General features: G+C 48.2%; 1 protein-coding gene across 8 annotated transcripts in view; it reads left to right on the top strand.

Moving 5' to 3' along the window:
* The window catches only part of GALNT10 (polypeptide N-acetylgalactosaminyltransferase 10), a 216,585-nt gene that overhangs the window by 184,251 nt on the left and 14,901 nt on the right, over positions 1–17,433 (top strand). For all 8 annotated transcript variants that reach the window (XR_012029971.1, XR_012029970.1, XR_012029967.1 and 5 more), the window contains exon 8: positions 12,218–12,325. Coding sequence is in view for 2 of the 8 variants with exons in the window: in XM_072824412.1 (XP_072680513.1) it covers positions 12,218–12,325 (108 nt within the window). In the remaining 6 variants the exon portion in view is untranslated. The remainder of the gene's footprint in view (positions 1–12,217; positions 12,326–17,433) is intronic.

Raw genomic sequence — 17,433 nt, 5'->3', positions numbered from 1 at the left:
AGCGGGAGAGAAAGACACTTGAGAGAAGAATGAGCCTGAGAAGTTAGCTCCAGTCTTTTCCCCTTCCTTCTGTTTTTGCCTCCTCCTGGAGTTATTCTAAATTTACTGGGATAGTCTACAGCCTCTCGGTGAGGTGAATTAATGACTGTCTAGGTGAGAAATAGCAAATAGGTTTCCTCTCCCAGCCAACTCTGATCTGCTCTGGGATGGGGGCTACCCAGTACTGTGTTGATATGTATTCTGAAGCTGCATCCATGCTAATCAGAAAAGTTGTGATTGATTAGTGATGTCTGCCATAGGTGCAGTGGCAAGTGATGGATGGTACACACGTCATTTATTTAGTATCCCTAGCCCATACAATCTAGTTTTCCAAATGTTGCATCCTTATTACAGTGAAACCACATACAGGGAATCAAGAGTTTTAACATCACAGTTCCTTGATCCAGCAATCAGACAAACTTGATTTATAAAGTTTTCCACCGAGGGTATACCCAGAAGTGAGCACACCTGTGTTCTGAGTGCTCGCCAGAATGTAAACTTCAATAGGGTGGGAATGTCTATGTGTTTCACTCCCTGCTGTATCCTCTGTAGCTGAAAGATTGCCAGCCATGGAGGAGGCACTTAGTAAATATGTCTTCGTGTGTCACTCAGAGCAGGTATGTCACTGGCCGGAAACCAACCTCCGTGGTCAAGAAGTCCCCTTTCAGAAACGCCCTCTATGGAAAATAGTGAATGGAGAAGGCTTTGCACAAAGGAATTCCTAAACCCAAAATGATTTCATTCTGTGTGTTTCAAAGACCCGTCTAATGATGCTCATCAGGCAATTACAGCAGAACAAATGGCATTTTTCTACACATAGTTTATTTATAAAAGACTTGGTAATGAAGCCATATTGGAAATCTCTCATCTGGGAGGGGAGAGAGGCTGGCTCCTGTTTCATTTGATCCAATTAATGTCCTTCAGTCTCGAGGGGAAAAGGTTCTGTGTAATGAGGAGGCTCCCAGGTTGGGAAGGGAGACTTCCCTCCCTCAGTTTTCTCTCTCCTGGCTTGGAGAGCATGAGTCCCCAGAGCCCATGACAGCTCATCTGCCAGTGCATTGTCTCCCAAGCCCCTGCAGAAGGCCTGCCCCTAGTGCCGAGTGGACAGGAAAGCCCATTTATCTGCCAGGGACGCCTCCCTACAATGCTGGTGTTCCATTTCAGCCAGAGTGGAGCATTTTCAAAAGACCATATTCCCTCTGCTTAATCTCTGCTAAGACCCCTTTTCTTCTTGATGACAGAAAAAAGAGAATGGTCTGAAAAGCTTGAGTGTATTTCCAAAAATTAAGATAAATTGATATGTGCTGTCAGGACTGATGAATTAAAACTTTGGCTCCAATTCCAGACTAGGCCATCTATCCTGATGGGAAAACCCTAGAAAAGGTGTTCTGAAGGCTCTGAAATTTCTGAAAGAGTCATTGATTTTCTCCCCCCTCTCTTTCTTTCTCTCAACCAAGAGATATTTTGTTTCCAAAAGGCACAGTCACACTATCAAAGTTCTCCTGGTTGGCAGTTAGGATATTCCTACTTCTAGTGGCTGGTGAAATCTTTAACTCTATAGTCTACTTATACCTGCCTCTGTGAGCTGACCCCTGCTTGTCTGTCCACCTTCCCCCTGTCATCTTACCCCATTGCGTTAGCCTGCACTCATGATTACAGATGACCAACATCCTAGTCAGTCTGATTTAAGTGAAAAATCAGAATCAATTGGCTCATACAATGGAAATCCCAGGGCAGACCCTTCAGGCCTAGCTGGATCCAGGGGCTAACCCATCTCGTCTGGCCTCCATCTCTCTCAGGCCCTTGACTCTGCTTTCATCTAGGTTAGCTTCCTGCTCAGGGCAGGCTTTCTCTTGTGGAAGTACCCAGCATCCTATAAGAGAGAGAGTTTGTCTTTCCCATCATTCCTGTAGAAGTGCCCAAGTTGAGTCTCCTTGCCCATCCCTGAGCAATGTTCTGATCGGTCAGCTGCAGTCACATGCCCATGCCCATCCTAGAGACAGAAAAGTGGGTTTGGGCTGGTTCCCCGAAGGAGAGACCAGGTACTGTATCTGGAAGGAGAACGAATGTGGGGCAGAGCAAACCACAGATGTCCACACAGATATCTATGCCCAACCATATGGAACTGCTCACAAGCCCTAGGCTCACGTGTCAGGTCATCTTTGGAAGGATGCGCAGTTCACTCTTCTTGAAATGCCTTTCTTTTAATCTAGCCAGCCCACATTTAGCCTGAGCTCCCTGGGCTGGCTAGGGTCCACCCCAACATCACTCTTGGCTTGGCTCTGAATCCCTCATGTTGATGTGACTCAAGGGTGGAGTCACATCAACATCACATCCTGTCTTCCCTACTGGACTGTGAGCTCCCACTGGCTATCTCTATACCCAGTGTCTGTCCCAAAATAGGTGTTTTAAATAACTTAGTTGCATCAATTCCTATCTGATAAAACATCCTTCACCCCTCCCTTTCCAGACTTACATCACCATCTTTGAGTAAATGTGGTGTGGTGGGAATAGTAGTCAGCAAGAAGGCAGGGCACTGGCTTCTCATCTCTGCTCTCCATCTATCCATCTGGGGGCCCTGGATTAACCACTTGACTTCTCTGGCCCTCACATCCCAGACAGTGCTATTACAACTTTCCTTCCTATCCCACAAGATAGAATCAAATAAGATACTGTGGGGAAAAGGGAAAGCCCTTTGACTTTCACAGGTACCAAGGATATTTTGGATTAGAGGTAGTGGCAGTAGGACAAGCGAGAAGGGTGATTGCACAGTGTCCCCCCAGGAGACCAAGTTTAGGATATCTTCAACTCTGAGATCCAAGAGAGAGAAAGTACCCACTGGACGATATGGATGAGTCACCGTAAGAAAGGTAGGCTTTGCAACAGTGTGAGTGCATAGGTCTTGTTTAAAGCAGTTTGGCAAAATCTGTTCATGCCAAAGCAAGCACGTTCTTTGACCTAAAATTCCATACCCAGGAGTTTATCTGAGACAGCTGCAAGGATAAGGAAAGATTTAGGTAGAAACAATTTACTGAGGCCTTACTTCCATTAGGGAAACACTGAAAATGACCGAAATGTACATCCTAAGGGGATAAATAAATTAAGTTAGAGCACATCTAAACAATGGAATATTATATTTAAAAAGCCAGATGCCTCCAATATTAAGTTGAAACAGATGGGAAAAATAATATATATGTAATATGATCTCATGTTTAATGTTTAAAAATATGAGGAAGGCAAACCAGCAAACAAACACTCAGACTGTCCTCATACCAGCTAATGTTCAGTCACACTAGAAATGTGTGGGGTTCTCTGCCCGGCACTGTGCACACACTGTCATTTAACCTTCATGGTATACCCACCCAAGGCGGTGCTCTGATTTTCTCCATTGTGTAGATGAGAGTACTGAGGCTCGAGTTAAATCACTTCCACAGAACCACACAGCTAGAACAGGAATGTCAGCCCTACCTGTTGGACGCAGCCTGAGCCTATGCTCTGACCCACGGCACCCTGAAGGCTTCCTGTCCCTCATGGTATCGGGGTGGGAGGGCTCCAGAGTATGGCTCTCCACTCCTACTAATGTGTTTCTGTAACAATGAATATGTTTATCATAAGTACTAAGTACATATCACTTCTAGAATCAGGAAAAGGAAATTTTTTTAACTATAAAGGAAAAAAATGTCGGTTTTTCAGCCCTCCCAGCACCCCTCACCATATACATCCCAATGCTGTGTTTGGACAGTTTGTAAGTTCCGGGATGAGGCAGTGACAGTGAGGAGACCCCAGGGAAGGTCTGAGTGCCCTGAGCACATGTCTACAGGGTGGGATTGAGGAGGCAGTGGCTGCAGCCACTGCCCTTGGAAGGAGAGACTGAGCCAGAGGCAGGAGGTGTCATGTACCCGGGTTTGCTTTGTTTGATATACCTATCAAAGCCCAACCCAGTCCCAGGCTGCAGATTTGGGGCAGATTTTAAAAAAGAAAATGCTCTGGTTTTCCTTCTGTAAAACTCACAGCGTCATCAGGAGGAGTGAATGGAAGAGTGTGGAAAGAAGTTAGGAGCATCCCCAGAAACTGGTTATAGGCGATGTGACCTGATGCCCTTAGTGGTCCAGTGACTGGATCCCTTGGCTAGATCCCACGTGTCCTGATCCTAAACTGCTGGTGCTCATCTCATTCCTCCAGTGGGAGTGGGGAGGAACAGCAGCTCCACCTAGAGAGACGCCATCGTTACAGGCCAGGCTCAGAAGTCAGGACCAGCCCTGAGGGGAGTTAAGTTGCTGCACAGGAGGGAGAAATGACTTCCAGAGGCCAGCAGGAGAGGCAGAAGGTGATCTGGGGCCACCAGCCAAGCACCTGCATGCCAACACCTTTCCCCATTTCCTTCCCCTTCCCCTCCCAGCCCCCTCTGACTCAGATGAGCTGCACTGTTGCTGCCGGGGCCCTTAGTGCTAGCTCCTTCCTTTGCTGGGTTATCCAAGGATGTGGGGAACCTGCTCCGCTGTGTGCAGCATCTTCCTCCAGCTACAGGTGCCCAGCCTTCCCAAGAGCCACCTGCTGGGAGCGGGAACAGCATTCTGCTCGTGACTCTCTCTCAGCAAGCCCTTTGAAATTGCAGGAGCGTCTCTGTCTGTCGGAGCCTGCATCTCCCACCATGCCTCCGGGAAGGCGGCTCAGAGGCCCAAGGGCCCTGAGCCACCTTCTGTCGCACATGGCTTCCCAACCAGCACACACCTGTCTCTCCGTGCTTCCATCTTTCATCACTCAAAATGGCCATAGTAACTTCTTCAGAGCTTTGCTGTAAGCACTGAATGGCATGAAACACTTAACTGGCCTAGAGCCTAGCCAAAGGAGGCACTCAGTAAGTAGTAGCTGTTCCGATCAGAACCCTCATGTTACAACAACGTGGAATTAAGTACATGGCCTGCAGAGTCAGACCCCCTAGATTCCGGTGCAGGTGTGATCAGCTAGTCAAGCTGTATGGCAATGGCAAAGTGACCTAACCTCTCTGGGCTTAACGTCATAGCTATAAAATGAGGATAGAATAATCCTTACTCTGTAGTATGGGTGTGAAAATAAGTCACAAACTGTGTGAAAGCCTTAGCTCAGTGCTTGGCACATAATAAATGATCCATAAACAGTAGTTGTTACTATTGACATTGTTGTGGCTGATGTGCTCTGGCTACAGTGGCAGGAAGACAGGAGTGGAAAGAGCTTTGAGGCTGATGAGACCGGGTTCAAAGATGTTAGCCCCAGGCCCAGCTTTGCAACAAACTCTCAGTGAGACCTTGGATGGCTCACTTGCCCTTTCTGCTGAACCTGTATCTTCTCATTTACGAGGGCACTAATAACCCCAAACTCACAGGGCTGTCTGTGTGACCGAGCTAGAACCATTATGCTGAGGGAGGCAGTTACTATTGCAGTATGTCCTGGTGCTGAGAGTGTGGGCCCCAGACCAGCAGTATCAGCAGCATCCGAGAACTTGGTAGAAATGCAAATTCTCCGGCTCCATCCCAGACCTACTGAGTCAGACACCCTAAGGGTGGGGCCCCGCAGTCTGTATTTTAACCAGCTTTCCAGGTGATTCCGATGTGCCCAAAGATGAATACCGTGGCTGTAATGAATACATGGAGTCTTGTACAGAAAGAGTGCTCAGGCTTGTGTGTGGAAGGACAGAGCAAATTGGCAGGCTATGGCAGGCTGGCCGGCACATCCCCGGACCTTCACCCAGCTACATCATTGCGTCATTGGGTCTACCCTTGTCCATGAGTTTCTATTCCATTTCTTCCAACAAGGTTTTAGAGCAAGGCTGACCAATGATTAGGCCATGTGTGAATGAATGGATGAATGAGTGTATGGGCTGCGTTATTGGTGGGAGGAAAAACACAGGCGCCCCACAGAGCAGCAAAGTGAATGGACGACAGCTGGTTCTCAGCAGCATCCACAGCCTGAGTTCAGGGAGTGTGGTGAGGACTGGAGGTGACCGGGAACAGAGGAACAGGTGGCAGAGAGCCTTGTTTACAAGCCAGGGGTGCCTCTCTGTTCTGTAGACTATACAGGTGCTCATAGGGAGCTTGGCAAAAGACCATAATAGGGTTGGGACCAGGCTCCAGAAAGATTAAACCAGGAAGGTGTGGTCTCCCTGGAGGTCTCAGAGCTGCCTGGTTCTAAGGAACCGACCCGACCCCAGATTCCACTCTGGGCTCTGCCATTTCTGAGCGGAGGGACCTTGGGGAAGGAGCTTTGTCTCTCCAGGCCTTGGTTCCCTCACACATAAAAGGTACAATAGCACCTCCCTCACCTCCCTAGTTCTGAGGTTGCTCTAGTCCAAGCATGAGTCAAACCTGCAACTTGACTGAATTTATTAGTTTAATTTATTAACTTAGATACAGATATGCTTAAAATTATATTATATAAAATAATATAACTTAGAAGTAAATTCTTTTTTAAAAATATTTTATTTATTTATTCATGATAGAGAGAAAGGCAGAGAGAGACACAGGCAGAGGGAGAAGAAGGCTCCATGCAGGGAGCCCAATGTGGGACTCGATCCTGGGTCTCCAGGATCACGCCCTGAGCCGAAGGCAGATGCTCAACTGCTGAGCCATCCAAGCATCCATCCCAGAAGTAAATTCAAATGGTTTTTAAAAATAAAGTAAAACTGTTTTTTCCTACTCTTTACCAGCTGCATCCAGTAACCATAATAAACATCTAAAACTAGCATGAATGAGGTCCTTTCATGCTGGTAAGACTTATTGAAACAGCATCTTGTTTAAAACAAACTAATGTATTCAAAATAACGCAAGCTTCTGGAAGACATGGATATATACCATTTCTTCTTTTCTGAGGGGAAGTGCGTGGCCTCTCCACAGTGCCCAGCAGCTGTCGTGAGTCCAGATAACACCATGCGGATTGCTTACTGCCCTCCGTGCTTCGGGATTACCTCATTTCAGTCTCATTGCAACCCCAGGAGGCACACACAAGAATTCATCCCATTTTGCAGATGGGGAAACTGAGGCTTTCAGACTCATAAAGCTTGCTAACAAGATTAGACTCAGTCCTTACTTCAGAACCAGGCTCATAGCAGTAATCCCATGTACCTTCTAAGCACACAAATAATGCAGAATTACTGGCAGTAATTATTATATTATTTTCCCCCCACATGCAACTTACAGGATTTGAACTCCATAGGGGTGCTCAGCTGGGATGCCAACAGCAAAAAATGTGGCTGGCTGTCGTCTTCTCCCAGCCATCAGCAAATAGGATGGCCACCCAGTCCTGGTGGTATCCAGGTGGCCGTGTCCTCAACAGAGGGAGGTCCCCCCCACAGGATGGGCCTTCTGACATGCGCTCTCTGGGATCCCGTGTTTCTTCCTGATGCACATCACCACTTGTTTCTTTCCTTCTCAGTTTAGGAGATAAGAGCAAGTAATTGTCTTTTATAGACACTGTAATGAAGCCTGTCATCACACAAAAGAAGTTTGCTAATAAAATAAATCAAAGCAGCAATGAAAATGAATGGGGAGCAAGCTTTTACAATTAGATTTGTACTTGTCTGGTGGCATGGTGCTTCCATGAGAAGTGAGAAGGCTGTTCTGCAAGGGAGAGAGGCACTCAGAAACGAGCTGACAGGAGGTATTTGCAGACTCCCTGTGGTAGAGCAACACGGCACCCAGAGCAGGCAACTGCGTCCCCAGTGCATGTGGAGGCTGGCAAGGGGCTGGCCAGGGAGGGAGGGATGGAAGCCCACAGCAGAGAGGGGTGGCAGACACGTCATGTCGGTGGTCTGTGTGTGTCCCCATCCAAATATGAGGGGGTCCCAGCCAAACAGGGTCTGGCTGCTGCTGGCTGCAGTTCCCCCCTTCTCTTTGCCGCCAGCTGCACTCTCCTGCCAGGGTGTTACCTGGGGGAAAGGAGAGCACCGTGGGGCAGTCAGGCTGCAAGTGGTACCCCCTGACTGTGCCAACCTCACCTGGCCCTGGCATTCTCCTCATCAGTTGCAGGTTCCACCACCAAGTTAGAAAAGTGACTTTATCTTTCTGAGCCTCAATTTCTCCATTTTGGAAATCAAGCCATAGGATGAAAACCCTGATGGTATTGGGCAAAGGGGCAAATGCTGTATAATTTTTAAGGTGGTGGTATTTCTCCAGAAATGACTAACATAATCAAGTCTGTTACAGCCAGGCATCAAGCTAAGTGCTTTTCACGAGTTGTCTCATGCCATGACAGCAGCCTGGCAAGGCAGTAGTGACCGGTTATTCCCAGGTCACAGATGAGGAGGCTGTGGCTCCCCAGGTAAATGCCTGGTACCAGGCCACACAGCTGCACAAGGTGGGGTCAGGAGTGGGAGGCCCTGTGCCATGGCCGCCCTAGATCTTGAGTGGCTGCTGCCTCAACTATGAAGGAGGGTGGGAGGGGGCCCTAACAGTACACAGATGGGTGCAGAGCCATGAGCAGAACCACCGGACCTAGGATCAAGACCACCTCTGGCCACACCCCAGCCCAGGGTGAGTCACAGCACCATTCTGTGCCTCCAGCTCTTGTCGTGTTCCTGGAGGGAGAGTCCCCTCCAGTCTCGGGATCCTGCCAGATAACCAGCAAGCACCATGGGGGTGCTGACCACTGTGGAAGATGCTAGAGGGACTTGAGAAGTGGGAAGTGGGATGTGCTCTACACTGGGCCCTTTTCAGACTGTTCAGGTGCTCCCAGAGGACTTGAGATTTGGCAGCAGCTTTAGCTGAACAGGTATCCCTGTGTCTGAAGGCAGCTCCCATTCCGAGTCAGCTGTCAGTGGCAGGAAGGCTGAGGAGCAAACCCCATCATCCCAAACCAGGACTCCTTCTGAGCTCTGGATGTCTCGGGCATCTCAAACCTCTCAGCAAATCAAGGGCATCCTGGTCCCTCAGGAACCTTCAGGCTGATGGCCAGCATAGTCAAGGCCAAAGAAACCAGAGGTCACAGCAAAGAGAAGGATTTGGAGATTGATCATTGTCTGCATAAAGGAAGATTTCCTGCCGGGCAGGGCTGGAGACGCATCCTCGTTAGCTAATGCAAGTTTAATATGGAGTCAGGGGAGCTGGACGCCAGCCTAGTCAACTGCCCAGGAGGTGGTCAAAAATAGAGCAGGGTAAGGTGTCCCCACCTGCTCAGCACCACTCTGCCTCCCGAAAGACAGGGGCGGCCCAGCAATGAGCTGGGCAATATCCGCCAGACAAAAGCATCACTTCCACATCAGTCATTTCATATAAAGGAAGAGTTATTGTTATGGGATGCTGGCGCCTGATCAATATCTCCTGCTTTGAAAATAAACTTCTTGGCTTGGCCTTGACATTAATCTACCATCAGGAGCCCATTATCTCAAGACCAATGTTCTGTTCTATTGACTTGCTCAATTTTTTTTTCTCCCCCAAGATCAGACTATAATTGCATTTCTCCAAGCAGCACTTCCACTAATTGCAGCCACATGCATGCATATCCCCTTGCAGGAAGCCTGGGATGCAGTACATCCGGGGTGGGTTGGAGGCAGGGCCTGGCACAGAGTAATGAGGGACTGAGGACACTCAGGTGAGTGAGGTGGAAAAGCAGCCCTTCTAGAGCCTGTGAATTAATTAAGACATGAAGCCAGATCCCCAATATCCCACTGAGCTGTTCAAGCTGGAAAATACTCTTTTGCACAGAATCAGGGCTGTCAATGTTCCCACTCTTACTCCTCATTCATAAACAAAGGAACATGGTAATAAGATTAATAATAATGTCCTGAGGGGCACCTGGGTGGCTCAGTCAGTTGAACAACTGACCCTTGATATCAACTCGGGTCTTGATCTCAGGGTCATGAGTTCAAGCCCTGCAGTGGGCTCTGTACTGGCATGGAACCTATTTTAAATAAAAAGAACTATCTATCTAGATATCTATGTAGATAGATAGATATAGATAGATATAGATCTAGATATAGATCTAGATAATGTCCCAAGTACAGCTGAGTCCTACCATCACCACAGCATCCACAAAAGCAAAGCAGAACTGCCTCCATCTGCAAGAGCCTTCCAGGCCTTCCTTCCCCCAAACCTGCACCCTACAGCCCATTTTCCACCCCACAGGAAGAGTCATCTTGGTAAAATAGAAATTGGATTATATTGTAACCCTCACTGAACACTTTTGGTGAAGACTCCTTCTTTGGTGAGACCCTTATGATTGTCCCTGCTCGCCTCTCTGACCTGCCCTCCCATCTCTGCTCCTGCTCCAGGCCTCAGGCTTTCTCTGTGCAGTAATTAAGCCAAACCTGTCGCTATCTCAGAGCCTTTACACTTGCTCTTCTCTCCACCTGTTCTCTCACCCCTCAGATCTTTAGGTTACTTTCACCTTCTCATTATTTAAGTCTCATATCTAATGCTCCTTTCTAAGTGAGGATTTCCCTGACCAGGGTAGATTTAACCTAACCTCTCATAGATCCATACAGTGAGTCTGTCCAGTTACCTTGCTTTGGCTTCCTTATAGCACACATCACTATCTGAAACTGCCTTTCTGCATTACTTAACTACTGCCACAGGAAGAAAATACCCCCAATATACCCTCCTAAAGCAGCAGTAAACAGTATTGAAGGGTTTGTGCAGCTGGGAGATTTGGGAATGGCTTAGCAGGACATTTCTGCTTGAGTTTGTCATGAGGTCAGAGTCAAGGCATCAGCCAGGGCCACAGTCACCTGAGGCTGGACTGGGACTGGAGGATCCCTTTCTAAGAGGCTCACTCCCATGGCTGGCATGTTGGCACTATTAGCAGGAGGCCTCAGCTCCTCGCCACCAGGACTCTCCACCGAGCTGCTTGAGTGTCCTCACAGCACAGCAGCTGAGTGCCCCAGAGCAGATGGTCCCAGGGAGGAAGGTGGAAGCCACAGTGTCTCTTATGACCATCCTTTCTGCATTCTTCTGTTGGCTACATGGGTCAGTCTTTACAGGACACATTTGGGAGGAAAATGCCTAAAGGTGCAAATATCAGAAGGCAGGACTCATTGGGGGCCATCCCAGAGGCTAAGCACCATACACACCCTCCATGCGAGCAAGGGCCTTGGCAGACTTATTCACCACCACGTGTGCCCACCCAGCACAATGTTGGCATATACCAGATACTCCGTATATATTAGATGGCTGAATGCATCACTGTGACGTCACTGCTATGACTGTGTCCCAGGTCTTGTGCTAAGGAAACACTTGACGTGAGGTATCTCATCCCTGAGGCCAGCCTCATTTAATCCTCTACAGATGAGGACACTGAGCCTCAGAGAAGTACCTTGATCAAAGTCACAAACCTGGTAAGTGACTGAGCTGGGATTTGAACCCAGGACTGCTGGGGAGGCTCTGTTTAGCCTGGGTGTGATACGGTGTGGTTACAAAGAATTCCCAAATTGCCAGCAGACCAGCATGCAATCAAACTCGGGAGCTCTTTGTGATGCCAGATATGTAGGGAAACACAAATAGAAACCTCAGATTCCTGTCTACAGGGATACTAGCTGCATGGCTTAGTAAGCCATACTGCAGAGAAGTCAGGGCAGGGAGGCGGCCGCCTCTGCTTAGGGTTACCCAGCAGGAGGCTTACAGATGGCAGAGGAAACTCCAGAACTTGATGCCTCAGTCAGTAAATATAAATATAATATGTGCCATCTCTTCCCCTCTTGTCCCTGTGGCAGACATCACTAAGTGATCACCGTAGTCTTTTGCACTGAGCCCCCATTGCTGCCTTAGAATTGCAACACAGCTCTCCACGCACCTGCACTTGTTCAGAGCTCAAACTCTGGAGTCTGCTGAAGCTGGGTTTAAATTCTGGCTCCTCTGCTCACCAATTCTCTGACCTTAGACAAGCCTCTTAGCTTCTCTGAGCCTCAGCTTCTTCATCTGCAAAATGGAGCTCCATTACTACCCACTTTACAGGTTTTCTGATGAGGCTTAGATGAGGTTGTGCATGAGGAGCTTGTAGCATAGTGTTTGGCAATGCATAAGCACTCAGGGCTGTCAGCTATTTAAAACTGCTGTTGTTACTACTGTGTTTTCCTCCTCATTCTGTGAAGAGGGGTTTTAGCACAGTCCAAGCTGATGCTTTCAATGAATGCATGGAAGGAGGGGATGGTGGCCTTTGGGGGGAATGGTGAGAGGCAGAAATATCATCTTCTTTCTCCCCTCCCACCCTGCAGGTGTGGATGTGCGGGGGCCGCATGGAGGACATTCCCTGCTCCAGGGTGGGCCATATCTACAGGAAGTATGTACCCTACAAGGTCCCCGCTGGAGTCAGCCTGGCTCGGGTAAGACAGTGGCTTCCCTGGATGGGGGGGTGGAGGGGACAGGCCCATCAGCAGAACAGAGACATCCTGAGGCACTTGAGATTCTAAGCCAAGTGACTCAGGTGTGAGGATATGCGTGCCATCCACCTCCCTCCCACCAACTCTCTAGATGAAAACCAATTTAAAATAACTTCCTTAAAGCCCTGCTTCACCACTTATTAGCTGTGACCTTGAGAGGGTTACTTAACTCCTCTGAGCCTGTTTCCTCTTTTGTTTAAAGGAAGCTAATTTTTTCCAACTCTTGTCATTGCCAAGAGAATTAAGGAGATGGCACAGTTTGCCCAAGTGTGACAGACAAGATGATTTTAGGTGGCAGACATAGGAACATTTTTATTTACATGTGTTTAAATTAATGTGCATCTGGAATTAATATATATTAGGGTAGCAAACTTGTGATTTTACGATATTATTACTTAGGATAAAGGTAAAGTAGGTGAGGGGATCCCTGGGTGGCTCAGCGGTTTGGCGCCTGCTGTTGGCCCAGGGCGTGATCCTGGAGTCCCGGGATGGAGTCCGGCATCCAGCTCCCTGCAGGGAGCCTGCTTGTCCCTCGGCCTGTGTATCTGCCCCTCTCTCTCTCTCTCTCTCTCTCTCTCTCTCTCTCTATCATGAATAAATAAATAAAATCTTTAAAAAAAAAAAAAAAAAAGCTAAAGTAGGTGCAAAGTTAGACCAGGAGTGATTTAAAGAAACCTGTTAGACAAATATTAATACAGGTGGAGTGGTGTGTTGGGGAAAGCCTGAGACAAGGCACTTGAAAGTTCCTGGCAGGAGGATGGTTAACAAATGTCAGTGTCTTTCTCTTCTCCACACCCCCTCCCCCACGTTCACTGCCAAAAATTCTATGTCAAACTATTTCATTCCCTTAAAATGGTTTGTATTAATTGTTGCTTGAATTAAATTGACCACTGGCGACGCACAGAAATCCGTTAGCCAGAAGTATGTTTGGGGTTGTTTTGGCTTTTGTATTAATGATACTCCTGTAAATCTTAAATTATAAAATATTAAGTGTCTTGAGGAAAAATAAAACAAGGTGACCACAAAAGAAAAATGGGGCGGGGGGTGGGGGGGGGAAAGGCCCCTGGAATCCTAACCAGGTAACTGGCACAGCTGTGCCCCCCGATAGAGACCCCCCACCCCCACCCATAGAGCCCCCCGTGGGAGCCGGTTTGGCCTCCGTCCACACAGCCTCCTCCTGCGGCTGCGACTCCCCAGGAAGGCTGGGCGCCCGGCCAGCCGCGGGTTCCCCAGGCCCCATCGCCCGTGGGAGCTGAGCTGCGGAGGCGGCAGGGGCCGCTTTGGGGTCCGCGTTGAAGAAAAAGAGAGCCCGCAGCGCCCTCTGGTGGTAGAAGCCTCCAACGACAGCCGCCCCGGCCCATCCGACGCGGGCGCGGGGGCCGGTCTAGGTTCAGCCCGAGAGGCAGGAATCCAATCGTGTTTCTTCCGAGATCTCACTGGCAAATCTAGAGAAAGATGTCAGGCAGCAAAACACCGCCAAGTGGCTCAGTAAGCCCGGGAGCGTGACACTCAGCTACTGAGAGTGGTGGGACCGTGGGGACACCCCTGACCCCTGAACAATTCCCGAAGCAGCCTTTTCTTACCTGGTCCTTTGTAAGACCCACATGGTAAAAAGAAAAAGAAGGAAAAAAAAGGCACGGTGGCCTCCTGTTTATTGAACCATAGATGAGTTCAGTGGATAACAGCTAACTGTAGTAGCACATAGAAACTTCCTGTGAGCTAGACAGCATGCAAAGCATCTTATATATTTATCTAACTTCATTCTGACAGATTTTTAATCCCCATTTGAGAGACGAGGAAAGTGAAATGTGGGGACATTAACCAACTGGAATTGAAACCCCACTTAGGTCTGACGGGTGCCTGGCATAGAGCAAATTGTTCCTTAAACAGTGACTGCTGTTGTTAGCATTAATGCCAGCATCTGTTAACAAGACTGGGAAGTTTATTTCAGTGTCTTCTTTGAATTCTGTGTTTAAGCATTTTAACTTTTTTCACCTGTCTGTATCATATCAGTCTCCTGGTGACTTAAAGCCAGTTAACAATCTGAGGGGCCCCCATGTAGGTTTGCAGGACCACAAAGTGCCTGAATCAAGGTCCCCTGAATTTTTACCATAGCCTCTAACCACCTTCAGTGAGTTGCAGATCATAATGTAAATGTTTGCTTCTTGTTTTAACAGCCAGGCCCTTCTAAAGCATTATCTCCTAGCAGAACATGTTGATAGATTTGAGGGAAGGTCATCTAAAAGCCCTAAAAGAGCCATATAAAGAGAGAAACCACAGCCCTACTAAAGATTCTGCAAGGACAGCCAGCCAGAGAGCAGTGAAGCAGCAATTCAGGAAGGATGAGCTAACCAGCAGCCTGCCTGCCTCAAGAACAACTGGCCAGTCTTAGTTTGTTTACTACATTTGCTAAAATCCTTCTTGTCTCTCCCCCTGGGAAAGCAGTCTCAGGGAAGGGAGTAACAGAAACCCACTCAAATTTGCAAAAAAAAAAGTGAACTCGTATTCTAAGAATCTGGGCAAACTTCTGTAATGCAAGCACAAGAAGAACAAAGGGACTTGACAAGAATGGGACCCAGAACTAGCAAGGTGTCAGGAGCAGGGATGAGGGAAGTATGCAGCCTCCTAAAACCCCAGGGTCCTTTGTGTAACTCTAGCAAGGGGAGATATAATAGAAATGTAAAATCCTCTACTTTGGTCTAAACAGTCAACTGTACAAAAGTTCAAGATCTGGAAGAGATGGCTTGTTAAGGCATATCTAGAAAATGTTCACTAAAATAATAATTTAAAGATCAATTAAAATCAAAGTATTATGTGATTTGATCCTTTTATAATATCACCAGTGAATTTGGGCACCTCTCCTTGGTCAGATTGGCCACATTAGCCTTTGGTTGGAGAGAAAACTATAGCAATTCCTCATCATCCCTGTGGTATGAGCAAATTAGTGTGCCAAAGGACTTGGGTGGGCATGTTGGAAAAAGGAGAGTCTTCAGATATGCAGGCCTCTTTAGGCGTTCAGCTTCCTCGGAGCACAGTTTTAAATTAAGCCCAGCCTTTCTTGTGCAGGGGCTGGGCAGGTATAACACTGTTCCTGAATTGTTTTCTAACCCACTGTCTCAACCTCTTCAGCACTCAGAAAGAATGAGGCACTGGCAAGGAAATTTCATAGCTTCCTAATCCCAAAGTCAGAGTCAGCAAAATGGAGTTGGTGAATTTTGTCTTTGGCGTGGGGCCCCCCTCCCGATGGCTTCTTTCCCTGTCGCTCATGGGTCAGCAAACTGTTTTTGTGTGGCCTATGAGCTAAGAATGGTTTTTACTTGTTTAAATGTAAAATGAGAATGAAAGCTGACTATTTAGTCATATGTGAAAATCAAATTTCAGTGTCCATAAAGTTTTATGGGATACAACCACACCCATTCATTTACATAACGTGTAGGGCTCCTTTATAGCTTCTTCAGAATTGAAACCATATAGTCCACAAAGCCTAAAGTATTTACAGTCTGGCCTTTTACAGAAAACACTTGTCGACCCCTGCCTTACCTTCTGCTTCTGGAGCAGTCATTTACACTGAGGTATGAATGACTGATTCAGCTTAAAACCCTAACTCCCTTTTGCCCTTCAGAAGAAAAGTTGGATTTAGTAGGGGGGTGGGGGGTAACCTTTATGATAGATAAAGCCTGGAGAGCTGAGTGTTGAGTTGCATGGCAGATTTCTGACAACAGCCAGGGATTGGAGGAAGATACTTTGGAGCAGATAATTTCACCTGAACCTTGCAGCTATGCTCTTCCAGAACCAGCTGTCTGTGATTCTCAGCAGGTGGTATATACAACTACACGTGGAATGAGGAGCTAGGAGCCCCTAGTTACACGGAAAAGTTCACTTTTCCTCTATCTCCGTATCTGCTCACAAACAGGTTGTTTTCCTGCCTGCTGCCTCTATTCACCAATAATGTGGTTGTCCTTTTTGTTCTTTTTTCTCGGAGGATCTTTGTGTTGTATAATAGAAGTAGGAGCAACCTTTGCCCCTCACAGGATTATTTAAAATTCCAGGGATCCCTGGGTGGCTCAGCGGTTTGGTGCCTGCCTTTGGCCCAGGGCGCGATCCTGGAGACCTGGGATCGAGTCCCACATCGGGCTCCCGGTGCATGGAGCCTGCTTCTCCCTCTGCCTGTGTCTCTGCCTCTCTCTCTCGCGCTCTCTCTCTCTCTGTGACTATCATAAATAAATAAATAAATAAATAAATAAATAAATAAATAAATAAATAAATAAATAAATAAATAAATAAATAAAATTCCAGCTGCTGCAACCTTTGGGTTGCAAATTATAATTTGTTCTCACCAGGCAACTTGGTCAGCACCCAGTAGAAAATGAGAGGAACCCATCTCAAATTGGCATAAGCCGAAAGGGAATTTACTGACTTCGGTGAACGCAAAGCCCCCGGGTAGTAGTGCTCACTTGGGGCATGGCTGGGTTCAGGTACTAAAAGGAGGAATGTGTTCCTCGTCCGGCCCTCTGCCCTGCTGCATGGGCTCCGCGTTAGCAGCCCCGGCCTCCGGGCCTCCGGGCCTCCGGGCCTCCGGGCCTCCGGGCCTCCGGGCCTCCGGGCCTCCGGGCCTCCGGGCCCACCCAGCAGATCTACCCAGCAACCGAGGCAGAAGCAGAGCAAGTCAACCCTGGGGTTGCAGGGAAGCGGCCAAGGCTGGCGCCGACGGCTCTGATTGGCTCGGCCTGGGTCACGTGCTCGCTGCTGGCCAATCCCCTGCCCGTGGCTGGTTCCCATCCGCCAGGCTGGTTCTCGCACCTTTCCCGGAGCCAGGTTGGGGGGACCGTGAGGCAGGCGATGGGAAAAGGGGATCGAAGATGGACGGGCCCGACCCCAGCCGCCTTTTATTCAGACAGAAGTTGGAGTCCTTAAAACCTCCATCCCTAAGTGAATACAGAAGGCTCTAAAGACACAGTGGGGGTTTTTGGGGGGTCTTTGATGCCACCTAGGACCTGGGCTCCCGCCCCTGGCCCCGGCCCCCGGGGCCTGACCCTTCCGCCTGCGCGTCG

The sequence above is a fragment of the Canis lupus genome, chromosome 4 (genome assembly GCF_048164855.1).
Source record: "Canis lupus baileyi chromosome 4, mCanLup2.hap1, whole genome shotgun sequence".
Classification (NCBI taxonomy): Eukaryota; Metazoa; Chordata; class Mammalia; order Carnivora; family Canidae; genus Canis; species Canis lupus.
This window is presented reverse-complemented; position numbering and strand designations above follow the sequence as displayed.